Source organism: Ranitomeya imitator, chromosome 4, assembly GCF_032444005.1.
Source record: "Ranitomeya imitator isolate aRanImi1 chromosome 4, aRanImi1.pri, whole genome shotgun sequence".
NCBI lineage: Eukaryota > Metazoa > Chordata > Amphibia > Anura > Dendrobatidae > Ranitomeya > Ranitomeya imitator.
In genome coordinates this window covers 149,503,219-149,519,353 of record NC_091285.1, presented here as the reverse complement: position 1 = coordinate 149,519,353, position 16,135 = coordinate 149,503,219, and the positions used below count along the sequence as shown (strand labels likewise).

The window sequence follows — 16,135 nt, the reverse complement described above, 5'->3', positions numbered from 1 at the left end:
CAATGTGTGTGTTGGGAGCATTGTGGGGGCTATGAGAGGAGTGAGACGTGGCATGGGGCAGTAGCCATAGGCATGGTACTCGTCTCAACACGTTACATGAATATGGGGGTCCTGGCTTGGTGTCTAGACTTGTATTATGAGGGGTGCTACGCCCTTGCAGACCGCATGATGCCGGTGACTTCAGCTGGCCAGGACAGGATGTTGAACAGTTCAGTGAGGAAGACCACCACTCAAAAATAAATATTCTTTTACTAAACAGCATCTTGATGGGAACTGTGTACAGTAGGTAGAGGTTGCAATACTTCACAAATGCTTCCTTTAACACATACAGTATCTTCAACATCTTCACATACATTCTCCCTGTCTTTCTCAGAAAGACTCAGTTCTATTTCACTCTGTCCTATATCTTCACCACTACCCAGCACAGTACTAGTATCCAGTAAGTGAGAGTCCTATTCTCAACCTGCGGTTCCTTGTCCTCTCTTCCTCTTAAATTAACTAAATCTCCAGTATTTTGCTTTTCTGCTTCTGATGCCTTGGAACGCTCACCCGGAGCACTCTATTCGTCTCACGGTCTCTGTTCTGTCGTGGACGGCTATCTCTTTGAGTTATAAACTCAGGGTCGTACTGCTAGGCGTCCTGTTCCAGGACACATATCCCATTGATCACTCTGTCCTTCAGTCACTTCTCTCTCTTTTCAGGATCACGCTATCCACTGCTTCAGTCTCCACTCAAGTCAAGGACACCCACAGCACTCAGCTCTGCTGATTAGTCAGACCTTAAGTTTGCTTCTGTGGCACGCTGGGCCCTCTCTGACTTCCTGACAGGAAACTATCTCTGACCCTTCAATTTTACCCCTCACACTCTGGGTTAGTGCCAAACATTAACCAGCACTCTCCTTACTGCCTGGTACAATACAATACCAACACTAATAACGCATTTCACAGTCCACATTATGCACCATAACAATACTTGTGTCTTCGAGGTTAATGTGGGCAGTATGTTCATCTCCTTACAGAGGTATCAAACTGTGTGGGAACACTAAAAGGCTACGCTATTTGCAACATTCAATGTAGCAGATATAAAGGATGGGCTAGGTTAGCACAGTGGCTTATTGTAAAATCATAGTTGCCGCAGCTAAGTGTTCACACTGTGGTGGTGTCACTCCTACCTATCATTAAAATTTGGGGGCATGCATTAGGTGGACTTTGAGAGGGCATCAAAAGAACACCATCTGGAGCAGAAAATGTAACAGCAATGTCTAAACACAGGAGCAGGGTTTTTAATTATTCTATTTTACAAAATCTAATGATATGTATGAAATTAATTATTTCATTATGAAGGGCCCTGTCAAGCTTGGACACGGGTAACTCCAGCTTACGACACAGCAAGTTAATACGACTGGATGGAAAAGAGGGAGGAAGGCCCTAAAGGTAGGATGGGACACCTCCTGACACCAACCTATGCCTGTCCCTAAGCTCCCCTAACGCCCAATTCAAGTTCTTCCCGCCGCCGCCAAGTGCCTAGTCCTTGACTGTCTCCTCTCTTGACCTTGGCTAGTGCACTGGCCAGCAAGGATGCTAGCCTCACCACAGCAGATGGTATCACAGACAAAACAAGAAAAAATACTTAGGTCCGGCTCTGCTGCTAAATTCCACAGCAGCAGAAAATATAGCACAAGGAATCAGAACTCTCACAGCAGCAACACCCCCGTAACAAGAGAGCTCCACACCCATAGCTGGTCTGCATAGAACAACTCTAAAACTGATAATCAGCTGATGGGTCATGTGACAATTTAAAGGAAGATGGGAGTGGTTACTAACCAACACCAGCTGATCAGCCTAAAAGAACTGCAAGAGGCTGACATTAACTTTTGCTAGACCAATAGGAAAAAAACAACATTTACATTTCAGCAGACCCAGAGGTGCCACAAATACCTTAATGATTCTTGACAGTCTGCTTTTAAAGGCTTGTTCCCATAACTGCATTATGGTTTGCTGTTGTAAGGATCCATAATATTGTGCCCTTGGACTGTTATGGGTCCATAGTGTGCCATGTCATTGGAGGGAATCTTCAGTTTATACAGATTCCATAAAAGTATTTATGTCAGGTTTCAACGCATATGGTCTGTGTTTTCCCATACAGTACTTTTAACAGCCTTTGAGGCAATTAAGAAATCCACCCAATTATATAAACAGATGTATGTAATCCTGTTATAATAAAAGAAAAGTAACCTGTGTTGGTGAAAGCCACTTGCAGCTTAGTGTGAAATCCGGGGGTGCAGCGGACGGGTAATCTGGGGGAAGTTCAAAGTTCAGCACAATGGGTGGCAGGAAGGACACAGTGTTCTCAAAGTTCTCCGCAAATGAATTTGTTGCACTGTTACCTTGATTAAAAAAAAATAGAACAAACAGCATTAGCGTTTAAATGACTGAATATATGGCCGCATCATATTTACCGTACTCCATGTTCATAATGTAAGGTGTAAGGTTTATACAGTGAAAGGATGTATATTGTATATGGTTAGGGGAAATATGGCAGTCAAGGAGTCCATGTGATTTGCATTGGAACAATATGTCTATCATGAGAGGCTTTAAGCAGAGACTTAAAGGGAAACCAGTCACATGAAAAAATTGCTACTAACCTTCAGATATGGGGTTAATCTGCAGGTTAATAGCATTGTGAACCTGCCCAGCGCTAGCATTTAGAGCCCCGCTGCCGGGAGGAAATTAACTTTATTCTCCCCTAGCAGTGTTCTGGCTTCAGTCACGAGGGAGTCCCGGTATTGGTTCAGTAACCGCACTAAGTAAAGAGAGCAGCGTCTGTAAACATGCCCCGGCACTGAGCAGCTCAGCATTAGGGACAACTATCAGTCAGTGCAGGGGGAACATATGTACATGTATACAGAGTGGTGACTGAAAAAGTGCTAGTGCTGCCGCCGTGACTGGAACCTGAACACTGCCGGGGGGGAAAGATAAAGGTAATTTACTCCTGGAAACATGGGTCTAAATGCCTGCAGCGGGCAAGTTCACAACGCTATTAACCTGGAGATTAACCCCATATCTGCAGGTTAATAGCATTTTTTCTGGCTGCCTGAAGTCAGCCTAAGATCTCTCCTACAGAAGCATAACCTGATACTATGCATGGCACATGACAGAGGACATGTTGTTACAGATTGTTCTTTGTAGCCCTAGAGCTTGGAGTTAGGCGTGTCACACTACTGCTATCATGAGATTATTATTGCTGTCATCAGGGACATTGTGACTGGCAAAAATGACATTGTGGCACTTATAGTTTATTTGGAGGTATGCTATACATACTTAGGATGGGTAATTTATTTGGGGGTAGTCCTAAACTGTCATACTTATTTATGGGCAAAGATTTTACAAGCCATACTAAACTTAAATGGGTTACCCGGGACTATTTTATTTTTCTAATGGGTATAAGAACTTATAGACAGGTAGTTGTAAACTTCCTGCCTGATGTGTCGATGTCCGTCTCTGCAGCCTCAGCGGAGTCATAGACTGCTCCTGCAGTTTACAGTGATGTCACATCAACAGAACAGCTGCTTCTCTTCCACCCTGCTCTACTGATGAAGCATGACTGCCCAGGTCATAATGATTGACAGCCGGCACCCCGCTGCTTAACTGCGGGGCGTCGACTGTCAATCAGTATGACCTTGGCAGCACTGGTTAAGTGTGAAACTAAGGCAGCATAATATACATACAATCAGGGCAGGCTCCAGGTTTTTGAGGGCCCCGGGCGAAAGAGTCTCAGTGGGCCCCCCCTTTAACACATACCACGATTCATGATCGCATATAAACACAGCCATGTAGTATATAACACAGCCCACGTAGTATATAACAGCCCATATACTATATAGCACAGCCACATAGTATATAACACGGCCCACGTAGTTTATAGAACAGCCATCTAGTATATAGCACTGCCCACGTAGCATATAACAGCCCATGTAGTATATAGAACAGCCATGTAGTATATAGAGACAGTTGCCCCATATAGTGCTGCACAAACGTTATGGCCCCGTTATGGGGCCCTTATGGGAGGTGGAGCCGCATATTCATTACTGTAATGAGCGGTATCATGTGACCGCTCAGCACAGGAAGAAGCTGCCGGGGAAGCAGGGACCTGCAGGGACCGCGCCAGCCGCCAGGAGTAGGTACGTGAGTATAATTAGACAGCCCCCGGCCGCTCCCCCTCCCGGTGGTCCTAGGCACTGGCAGCTGCCTGCCACTAACGTCGGCCTTGAATGGGCCCCCCTCTCGCCAGGGCCCCGGCACTTGCCCGGGTACGCCGAGTGCTGACGCCAGCCCTGCATACAATACACTATATGATAATAGTGTTTATTCAATTTATAATGAGTACATACAGAAATATCCATGACACTCTCATATGCAAATTTCTGTGCATGTGTCAGTTTAGATTTGGACAATATACAGTATTTACTCAGTATCTTCTCAAAATGGTCGAAAACAAAATTCAGTGCTGCCAAACAGATTAGCTAATGCATTTGTGAATCTGCTTATTTCTAAATGCTGCCAACATCCATATACTCACTTTTTATGGATATTACAAAATCTGAAGGTAACTCTAGACACAAGTGAATTTCCCCTCCTGGAGCAGCATCTTTCCTCTTAAATTCTTCTTCAGAGTAGATACTGGTAAGGGCTAAAAGTTCGTCCTCTTGTGCCTCCTGGTCTTCTCTTGACATTGGTTAGCTGTGAGTGTAAAAATAAAAATATGAAAAAGTGTATATACTGTAAAATACTACGGGGGTACATACACAGCACCAAAAATGAAGTTAGAATCCATAAACTTTGACACAAACTTGGAAAATACCATTGGTACTATTGATAAGGTGAACGCATCTCAAGCAATCATGCTCTTAGTCAGCAATGACATCTTATTTTTTCCAAAGTATTTGGATATGTGACATAAGGGCCGAGCCATTTTGTAGGTTAATGACCAGGCCGCATTTTTTAAATGTATGCGTTATGTCACGTAAAATAGTTTATACATAGCATTTCCCACATGTCTACTTTGCATCAGTACAATTTTTTAAACATTTTTTTTGTTAGGAAGTTAGAAGGGTTAAAAGTTGATCAGCAATTTCTAATTTTTCCAACAAAATTTATAAAACCATTTTTTTTAGGGACCACATCACATCTGAAGTGACTTTGAAGTGCCGATATGACAGAAAATACCCCAAAATGACAGCATTCTAAAAACTGAACCACTCAAGCTTCTCAAAACCACATTCAAGAGGTTTATTAAAGGGAACCTGTCAACCCCAAAATCGAAGATGAGCTAAGCCCACCAGCATCAGGGGCTTATCTACAGCATTCCGTAATGTTGTAGATAAGCCCCCAATGTAACCTGAAAGATGAGAAAAATGCTCCTCTGGGAAATATGCAAATTGTCTCTTCAGAGAGGAAGAGGACTTGAACTCTAGTGCCACCTATTGGAAGTAGCAATCCTAACAGTCAATGTCGACCCTTTACCGAGCCTTGTCACATGACTTAGGATAAAAGCCAAACCAGAATCTCAATTTGCAGGCACTTTGTTTTGGGTACTGCTAGTCCTCTTCCTCTCTATCACAGCGATGAAGAACAGACGTGTTTTTAGGATGCAAAGGAGACAAACACAAACACAAAGGAGACAAACACATGAATAAGGCATAACATGGTGTATTAGCACATAGAGAAACAGCACATTGTTCTGGTTGTATACTGTTAATGGTAAAGTTATAGTCTGGTCTCCCGCAGCCACTCTTGTAATGTACCGGACCCAAGGGCACGCAGCCAAGTGACTCAGCATTTTAGCAATGAACTTGGAATGTGTCTTTGGGATTTTCCGGACTTACGTCACTAAATCTAATTATTCTAGGATGGAAATAGCTGTAAAGTGCTATCCTACATTTGCCAATAGCGTTCTAATAATGTTTGCAAATAATTCTATTTGGTGCATTTGTCTGCCACCTTAAGGTTTTCATACATGTTTGCCAGTATTTTACACATAACAAAGGAACAACCATTATAATTACTGTGAAATATGGCAAACCAGGCGCAAATTACTTTACCACCATCTTAAAATATAATTTTCTAGATCATCATATTAAAACCATAATAAAGCCAGATCTATACACAGATGAAATATGTGGGTGATTATCCCTTATATTTTCTGTATATGATTGTATATATTATGTGTTTTTATTATGCCGATCTGTAAAATTATATTTTAGGATTTATAATTCGACCTGTGCATAATGTTGGCTTTCTTCAATTCATTGTGCTTTGGAGACAGAAAAATTATACGCAGTGATTTAAGGATTATTTTATTGTTCTTACCAAAATGATTGCGGAATTCTGGCAAGATAGAACCAATAAGGAGATAAGAAGATCTATTTTATTTTTTAAATATTTTTCTCCATCTTCCACAACAGTTTTGTCTAGAAAAGAGTTGTGAACGTGTCAGATTTGTTACCAATGTGAACGACATTTTGAAACAAAGTATTGGAATAAATAGTGAAGCCGTCATGAGATGGAGTAAGAAATAGTGTCTCACATGCCGGATAAATTCTACAAAATTTATCGAGACATTTTTATAAAATCATCTTACAAAAATATTAAAAAAGAATCCCATATTAGGCTCTGTGCACACAACTGATTTTATCAAACAAGTGCTATCTGTGGTTTTCGCGGATAGCATTCATTAGTACCCATGATATTCTATGGGTGCTGTGCACATGTCCAATTTTTTTCTTTGGGCTGAGCGGTTCAGGGAAAAATATTGGACACATCCGATTTTGATTCACGTGTTGGATAAAAATTGGCAATGTAAGTCTATAGGTTTGTGAAAATAATCAGACTGCACTCCGGTGACATCCGAGTGCAGTCATATTTTCATGGTCTGACAGAATAGAGAAGGTGAAGAACTTTTTTTTTTCTCCACATCTGAGAATAACTGATGCCACTCTGATCAGAGTCTGCTCGTTATAGTCGGACCATTATTCTAGGATGGAGAGAAAATGGTTGTGTGACCAACACAGGCCAAATACTTTTCGCATTGCAGTTTGTTACATTGTTATTGTGCAGTACAAAGGACAGGATCTGTTCCTGAGCCTACAGAAGTGATGCTAGCCCTTCATTGAAAGAAAGCGGAGCTGAAATATAGCGATGAACCAAATACAATGCGCATACGTTCTATACAGATAAAATAGAGAGCTGCCATCTGTAAATACCGTTTATGACAACTATCTTCCTATTTGTCATTTTTTTAGTTTGCCGTAATCTCCAGTAACGGCTGCAGTAACAGGGCTGGTTTCCGATTCTTGCTGCCCATTTCCCTTTAAATGAATGTTTCTTACCGTTCTTTATCGCTGCCCCCGTAGATGTCAGATTTTCCTTTAACCTGTCACACAATGTCTTGAAGTGTTCGTGTGTCTCAATAGGGAGGCAGACTGTGAACTGTACAGAAGAGGCTTTACGTTAGAGAGCTCGGAACAGCGATCCACAGGGCGAGACTGCAGAGCTGTGCACCCCACACGTCACTAAGGGCTGTGCCAGGCTTAAAGTGATAGTACTATGTAATACTATACAAGAAATGATCTCACCTGCACACACGTCACTGGCTGCTGTACCCGTTTACTCAGATTTCAGGAAGACACAGCACATAATGCGGACCATTGGCAGGGAGGGGCAGTATCATTATTATTATTATTTATTGTTATAGCGCCATTTGTTCCATGGCGCTTTACATGTGAGGAGGGGTATACATAATAAACAAGTACAATAATCTTAAACAATACAAGTCATAACTGGTACAGGAGGAGAGAGGACCCTGCCCGCGAGGGCTCACAATCTACAAGTATCAGCTGTCACAGAGAAATGGTGTGCTTCCAGCAGGGGCGGACACAGACAGGAGAGACCCCTGTGCAAGAACAGTGTATTGGCCTTCTACAGTCCACCTATGACACAAGCTGCGTACTGCCTTAGAAATGTTCATGGGTCACATTATCTCTTGGGCACCTGTGCTGCACAGGTTGCACCAGTGTCGTGTCCGCCACTGCTCCTAGAAGGGGTTCGCAGACAGGAGAGACCCCTGTGCAAGAACAGTTTTGGAAACTTCACAGATCATTATAATGCACCCATTTATGTGTATGTGATCGAAGCTGGTTACTGCTTTGGAGGTGGAAGTGTGCTTCATTAACCCTTTAGCTCCTGTGCATTTGCGGTGCAATGATGGTATGTCCGCCCCTGGATCACATATGGAGTCACTTTAACTGTGGGAGAATATTCTGTTCAAATTCATATTTGATTTTCATCATTTGTCATTATTATTACTTGTTTGGAGCTGGCCTTGTTCTAAAGACTATTGGACCAATGGACGTAGCGTGGAGTCCACAGCTCTAAGGGGTGAAGACTTTTTCCAGCATGGCGCGCCAATTACATCGATCTTCTTCTTTTTATTAGAGATTTGCTTGCTCATCAGTTCAGCCTCAGGAATCATTTCAATGACCATAAGCATAGCAAGACGAGCAGGTTGGATATTATGCATATGTAAGGGGTGCACTGGGACCGTATAATACTCCACTTCCTTCTCTTTTATACGTTTGTAATTAATGTAAAGTATGTGTATATTGCTTTTCTCCATTGTGAATATTTAATAATGCTACTAGATGTAAAATGTAATGTATATATTTGCTATAGAGTGTACTTGCTAATAGGGAAAGTGTAGTACTCGTTTCTGGCCACCACTAGATGGGGGCACAATAGTGTACATAGTTTATTGTAGGAGGGGTCAGCTGCAGTTAAGATAGGGAAGACTTCCTGATTTGAGTCAGAAGGACCAGAGTGCCCAGACAGTCCTCACGGGCTTAAGTGCCCGGGGCAATAGCAGCGACCATGCAACGTTTGCTAAGAGGGAAGCCCAGTCATCAACAGCATCGGGCCTGAGCAGCAGTGGCCAGTACAGCAGCGGAAAAGGAGAATCAAGATAGAAACAGTGACAGGATGGGGACACAGGTAGCTCAATGATGTGGCAGCTCATAGCTTGGGCAGATGCCCATCAGTACTGTTGCAAAACGGCTAAGGGAACTCTCAGAAGCAGTGAGCTTGGAACAGGAGTACGCTGGGTCACCACAAAGTACAGTACAGAAGGGCAGGTTGCTCTTCAAGTGGCAACTGTCTTCGGAGACAGAAATTCTCTGGTCTGGTGCGAAACAGACTAAGGAAAGTTTAATCATGGCAGAGCTGAATTGGGAGAACGCTGAGGAACCGTGAGGCATGGTCCCTTCCCACAGATTGCTAGAAAATGGGTGGAGCGGCCAGAAGCGCCCCCCCCCCCCCCGTGGAATAGGTGGGGCCCAGAAGAAAACCACGAGAGCAGCTGCATGGCCCCATCACAAGCTATGAGACCAGCAATGATGGAGCACTCATGCACACAGAGCTACGGCGGTGTAGACTGCATCAAGTGGAGATGGAGGCAGGAGGAGGAAAAGACTTGACACAGGCAATAGAGAGGGGTTGCTGATGAATTCTGTACTCACCATTTCCCCAGTCCAGCAGAGGAGCGGTAGCAGCGGCTGCCGGAGCCAGAGCTTCATCGTCCGGGTCCAGAACATCTAAGTCAGGAGGTAGAGGGCGGAGGACCAGACGTTGCGGCCGCCTTGGAGGAGCTTGCACTGAAAGTGAAGGAGACAGAGTGCGCAGCTGCTGCAGTGGTGAAAATTAATAGCCACAGGATGGACACAGTCCGGTCACGAGAGGCAGTGAGTGATCCTCGGCCCCAGGCCATAGAGGACAGGTCCGCGCTCGGCAACATCTTAATCCGGGGGGTCATCCCGTGCTCATCGTCCATCAGAAGGTCCCTTCCCATCCCCCATGCAGGCCGCCTGAATAGAGGAGGTCATCCTCTGCAAAAAAACAACAGGAGAAGGAGGTGTGGGTGGAATTGCGACAACTGGGGGGTGCTATGGCCAAACGGCGCAACAGCGGGCAGTTGATCTACACTGACGTGGAACACGGGTATGGATTTATCCGGGAGAATTAACCAATGTGAAAGTGTATGTGAACGCTGCCTCGGTAAAATTTAGCAGACCCTTGAAAGTAGGTGACTGGGTCACCTTTTATCGGGAGGATGGTTCTCGCGGATTTTATGGGGTTGCCACAACCTATCAGGAGGAAAGAGAACTGGAGCAGTGCTCGGCCGTTGAGATGGCCCACAGAGAACCTGACCCTCAGGCCAATGAGTGGCCTATTGATGCCCCTGCCATACCGTGGCAGCCAGTGACAACTGCAGCTGCTGTGTTAGCATCAGCTCGAGCACAAGCATCTAACTGTAGAGGAGACCATGCGACACAGGACGGGTGCAGCTGAAAGAATGGACTCCAGTGAATCGGTGAAAAATATGTATAATTAGTGCCTGTTGCACCTGATATGCAGGACTGTTTCACGTCCCGGTGGGCAAAGGAGCCATGTAGCACCAGAATAGTGGTTCAGTAAGGCCGGTATGGCCTAAAGTTGAATGGTTTTTGTGTGTGGGCTTCCACCTTGAGCTTGTTTTTTTGTTGCACCTGATGCAACCTTTCTGCTGGATGGCGGAACGGGACTTTGAACTACCTGACCTAGGTGCGACTGCAACAGCGGACTCATTCCAGGACAGGCAGTGTGGATCGCCCCCAGACACAGGGTCACAGGTTACTCGGTACCGGTCCTTTCTGTTTCAGTTCTGGGGTTGTCACGGTGGCTGGACCGGGTCCGTGACCCTGCTAATGGGCGTCCAATAAAAGGTGATAGGAGTCTGTCAAGGTTTCGTGATGCCACCTGTGGTGTTCGGTCAGGATGACCGACGCTGCTTGGGGCCTGCTGGGGTGATGGAATGGCAGTTAGATGGTATACCTTCCCACAGGTGAAGTATGTCCCCAGGGCTTCCCAGTGATGTAGATGGCGATGGTGTGAGGTGCAGACAATAACGAGGACACAAGGTTGCAGTCTCTTTACCTCTTTACTGAAGACTTCAGGATCCACAATCCAGAGCACAGTTAACAGGGCTGTCTGAGACCAGCCGGTCCGATGGCACATCCAGAGTTCCCTTTGCAGGTGGAAATCGTTGCCTACCAATAGCGCCTGTGTGTTGTAGTGCTACCCTGCTGAGCATTCAGTATAGTCCTCACAAATGCTGTTCTAGTTCGTTCATTCGTTCGTTCTTTCTAGTTCTTTCTCTTTCTTTCTATTTCGTTCCAGATGTTACTAGTTTCTCGTCCCCCAGGTATGTTATGGCTAGGACGCACCCGTATGACGGGAAGGCTCGGAGCTCTTCCGGGACCCTAGAGATGCCCCTCTCCACGCGTTGCCCCCTATGTCTTCGTAGGAAATTTAAGGTAGACAGCCAACCTATAATTAACTGTCCTGCGGAGTTTGAAGTAAGGCATAGAGTCAGTTACTTCCTCGGTGTTCCGGCCACCGGCTGCGCGCCTCAGTAGGATGTTTCCGTTCTCGGGGCACGACTCCTACTGGCTCTCCTTTGTGCTTGATCTCGTTTCTCACTGTTCCACAATATCCTTCGCTTCGTGTCTCTTTCTTAGGATACCGCCGCAAGGTAGTGCAGGCGCGGTTCCGTAACGTTCCTTTCTGTTTGCTAGGTACCTGCCAGGCTCCCACGCCTGACAGGCACCCCCCTGAATCTTCTCCCTGCAACACCCCCTGCCACGAGATGTTGCCTGAATCCAACCCAGTCAGCTTCTGACTAACTTCCTATCCAACCCCTAGTTTTACCAGTGTGAGGAGTGGCCCAATAAATAAAGCCTTTTTCTCCCCCTAGTGGCCGGAGTGTGAAGTGTAATGTGTGCTGGTGATACCTGGTCAGTAGAATTCCTTCAGTGCCATCAGACGTACCATCACTCCCCTTAGCGGCAGAGTGTCATACTGCAACGACCAGATCTCTGGGGCGCTGCAAGTGCACCCGGCATACAAGAGCAATACTCAGTTTAAAGGGAGGGGACACCTTCCCTCTTAAGGACTGTTGACCTAATGAACAGGTCCCGTGATTCTACATATGTCAGTTCTAAATACGCGGGACCATGCTTCCCACAAAGAAAAGGGGGAAGTCATCTCCGAAGGACTGTAGGCCCCATGGAGGGGTCCACTTGTTATTCATGTTCAGGACCCTATGGACTGTAGGTATACCTGGAGGACTATGTGCCAGGTACCAAAGTTTTATTAAAGAACACAAAAATGTTTTATTTTTTGGCTCCAACTTGAGCCGTAAGACTTTCTGCGGCGGGTGGTGTTCAGTATACCCACTGAATCAAAAGACTACCTCATTCGTCTCCCTGTGTGGAGTATTAGTTGTACAAAATAAAGATTTGCTTATGTTATGGTCAGGCATTACCATAATTAAAGGAAAGGGGAGTGTAAGGGGTATACTGTCACCGTATAATACTCCACTTCCTTCTCTTTTGTTGATACGGTTGTAATTAATGTAAAATATGTGTGTACAGAGTCCTCGTCTCAGGGCTTCCCCATCTCCCCGTTGAGCAGGATCGGAAAGATCATATAAGAAAAGCTGAAGATGTACTCCAGAGTGGAATGGGGACTGTAGAGTTTACACGCAATGACGACATGAAATATGCTTCGAAAAACTGGATGATACAAAGTTTGGTTCTCATGAAGGTGAAACTTTTTACATTTGTGTCCATGCTGAAAAAGTGGGGGAGGAGTGAGAGGAGCTGGCCTTGTTCTAAAGACTATTGGACCAATAGACATAGAGCCGAGTCTGAGGCTCTAAGGGATGCAGACTTTTTGCAGCACATAGCACCAGTTACATCGATCTTAATGCTGTGTTTTATTAGAGATTTGCTTCCTGAGTTTTATTTGAGATTCCCTACTAGTCAGTTCAGCCTCAGGAATCAATGTTTCCATTCAATGACAGAAAGCAGAGGAAGACGTGCAGGCTGTATTTTGTTATAAGCATACTACCCATGCCCATTAATCCTGTAAAAGGATAGGCAACACTTCATAACAAGTATTAAACATATACCGTAGATCCTATAGTAAATTGACCATATTCGGATCAAGAAGTGTCTCTCATCAACAATATATAAAATATGGGTACACATAATTAGTCCTAATAGAAGTCACGAGAACACATTCGTTTAACAATAGACACAATGACCTCTCCAAAAAATACAAGGCCACAATGAATGTATAGTTCAATTGGTATAATTTATTCAAAAAGTCACTAAAAAAGCCTGAAGCTTTTATACACAATACATACAAAAAATGAATGAAAACAATACAAAATGCAAACTTTAATAGTGGATTGCCCCACCATAGGCTAAATATCGACTATATCCACATTGGTGGTAAAAGGGTAAACATGTAAAGATACCTTGACAGGGGAAAAAACCACCCCTCTTAGCATGGTGCTCAGATATGAATATAGAATATAAGGGAGAAGGTGGCTGCCGGTATTAGCGCCTGGAACTAAAACCCATAGGCGTACTAACTCCTGACAAAAAACCTCCCAATAAATACTCCCATGACAATAGATATAAACGAAATCCAAGTGCACATAAATCAATACATATTTACCCAGAGAGAGCACGAGACCGGAGCCAACCCCAACGCGCGTTTCGATGATTCTTCTTCCGGGGGCGTGTGGGGCAATCCGCTATTAAAGTTTGCACGTGATCTGGATATTATGATCGGAGGCATTTTGTATTGTTTTCATTCATTTTTTGCTTCAGGCTTTGCCAACAATAGAAATACACATAGCCTTCTACCATTACAGTGTCCCTTCATGCACCCAGACACACTAGGTCATATGTAAAGGAATGGGGATAGTGCTGTCTGTGTGCGTCTGGGTGCATGAAGGGACACTGTAATGGTAGAAGGCTATGTGTAGTTCTATTGTTGGCAAAACCATGCCTTTAGTTCACGTGGGATTCGTTGCTTGGGGGTCTCACTTTCAGTCCCAGGTGATAAGTTCAGCATGAGGAAAATACCTCCACCAATACAGAATTAGCTTTGAGGGAGAGAGTGTGAACACTTCTGCCCATTCAGGGAGCTGATCCCAGGGAGGTAGCACAAGAAGCCCCATGTTTAGGGGGGAGTTGGTGAAGTGATCTTGAGAGGAGAGATCTTTGGCTGAGGTCCTGGTGCCCACGTATGGATGGCCTATGGAGTTTGGAGATCGGTTTGCAGCTGGGCTGGATCCACGTTCTACCATTGGGGGATCTGTCTTCTGGATTTGAGAAACCTGAGTGCTGTTTCTGGATACATGGGCTTCAGTCATGTTATCTCTTGTCTGGAGTAGCATGGATTATGACTACAGACTATACTGGCAGGAGATATGAAATCTGCGGGCCAACCAAATGTTGGGAGACACTGAGTATTACCTGGTACAGGGGCAGTGGGACTACCGGTTCCGGGAAGGAGATCTTGTGGACTGGGGACACTGTATTTTGGCTATCTAACCGGAATTGTTGTAAAACCATGGACGTAAGGAATAAAATAAATTGTATCGTTAACATGCCTACGTGATTATTACAACCCACAACCTCACATCTCTACATTGCTATCTTCTGATTCTTAAACGAAACATGACATCACCAAAGATGTTATTTATCTGCAGGTAAATATCATTAAATCACTGTGTAGCCGGCTGACTAGAAGTGCTGCTACACTGAGAATATTAAGTTTCAATCATGGTGTAATCTCTAAGACACCGGGACAGTAAAGGAAAGTGATTACTATAATAATAATCTTTATTTTTATATAGCGCTAACATATTCCGCAGTGCTTTACAGTTTTGCACACATTATCATCACTGTCCCCAATGGGGCTCACAATCTACATTCCTTATCAGTATGTCTTTGGAGTGTGGGAGAAAACCGGAGAACCTGGAGGAAACCCACGCAAACACGGAGGGAACATACAAACTCCTTGCAGATGTTGTCCTTGGTGGGATTAGAACCTAGGACCCCAGTGTCACGATTCATACCGCGACTGTCACCCCTACGTCACAGATCGGGGTGAATTTAGCCAACAGACGGCTATCACATGTGCAGGGGGGCTTATCTTAGTTATGCCTCCACTGCTACAATGTGATGAAAACACACACAAGGTTATTGGGCTATCAGTTTACAGCAGGGGCTTATTTTAGTTATCCCACTGCTCTGCAATATAACACGAACTGCAGGGATTTATGTATATCCCGCTTTACAGTTCCACTTGAAAACTTGCAGCTCTCTGAGGCCCCCCTTACACTCAGGTCAGATTAGGTACTGCACCTAGGGTAAATAGTCGCCAGAAAGGCTGCCTGCTATGTACTGGCTATTGGGCACGCTGCAGCAAGGCGATATAACTACTCCCACTCAGGCAGGAACAATAATTATCAACGCCACCGTCACTACAACGACTCCGAAAGGCACAGAACAAGGTATGCTGCCACCAGCTTCGATTAACGAGTCCAAAGCTAACCCAAAACAGTAGCGTAATTCCCTTCAGAAGGCTTAGGGTACGTTTTAGAGCAGGAAGAACGAAACTAGTAATTTAAATATTTTACTCCGAAAGATTAGGCAGTGTTTATCAAAATATTACAAGGATGTTACAAAAGAGACAATTGAAAATATGTACAAAGCAATTATAAAATAACAGGATTAAATGAGAAAAGGTAAAACTCACATGTTCTCAGATCATTTCAGGCAAAACCATGCTGGCAGGCAGAGCCCAGATGTAGTACATCTCCTCAGGCAAAACTGAAGGCTGGGTTAAGTGTAGAGACTTATAAACTGCAGCCTCGTGACATCACTAAAGGGCTGGTTAATGATATGTTCTGAGGTCAGAGATATTTATGTTCTTAGACTCTCGAGACAAAAGAAATTCCCGACTGAGAAGGGAGGGACAACAGGTGGCTTTGCAGGATTGGTCACCTGCAGTTTAAAGCCACACCCTGCTCACACACTAGCTTCAAGTTACCCAGTGTCTGCCATAGGGCTGGTTTGTTATATTCAGGGAGGGGAGAGAGAGAGGGGGGTCACAGCTGCCATGTGCTTTCAGGACCATGGTCAGATGTGCAAAAAAATCCCTCAGTTATGGTTTTTGCATTATCG

The 16,135-nt window shown here is 44.6% G+C and overlaps 1 protein-coding gene across 3 annotated transcripts in view; it reads right to left on the bottom strand.

The window, feature by feature from the left end:
• LOC138675633 (E3 ubiquitin-protein ligase RNF14-like) overlaps positions 1 to 16,135 on the bottom strand; it is a 137,365-nt gene that overhangs the window by 39,278 nt on the left and 81,952 nt on the right. Inside the window, exons 1-3 of one of the 3 annotated variants that reach the window (XM_069764033.1) lie at positions 7,388 to 7,582; positions 4,579 to 4,739; positions 2,235 to 2,386 (exon numbers count right to left, since the gene is read on the bottom strand). In XM_069764033.1, coding sequence (XP_069620134.1) covers positions 2,235 to 2,386; positions 4,579 to 4,732 — 306 coding nt within the window. In that variant the 5' untranslated portion in view covers positions 4,733 to 4,739; positions 7,388 to 7,582. Of the gene's footprint in view, positions 1 to 2,234; positions 2,387 to 4,578; positions 4,740 to 6,368; positions 6,471 to 7,387; positions 7,583 to 16,135 lie in introns of those variants that run through there. The other 2 variants (XM_069764034.1, XM_069764035.1) reach the window with 2 other exon arrangements.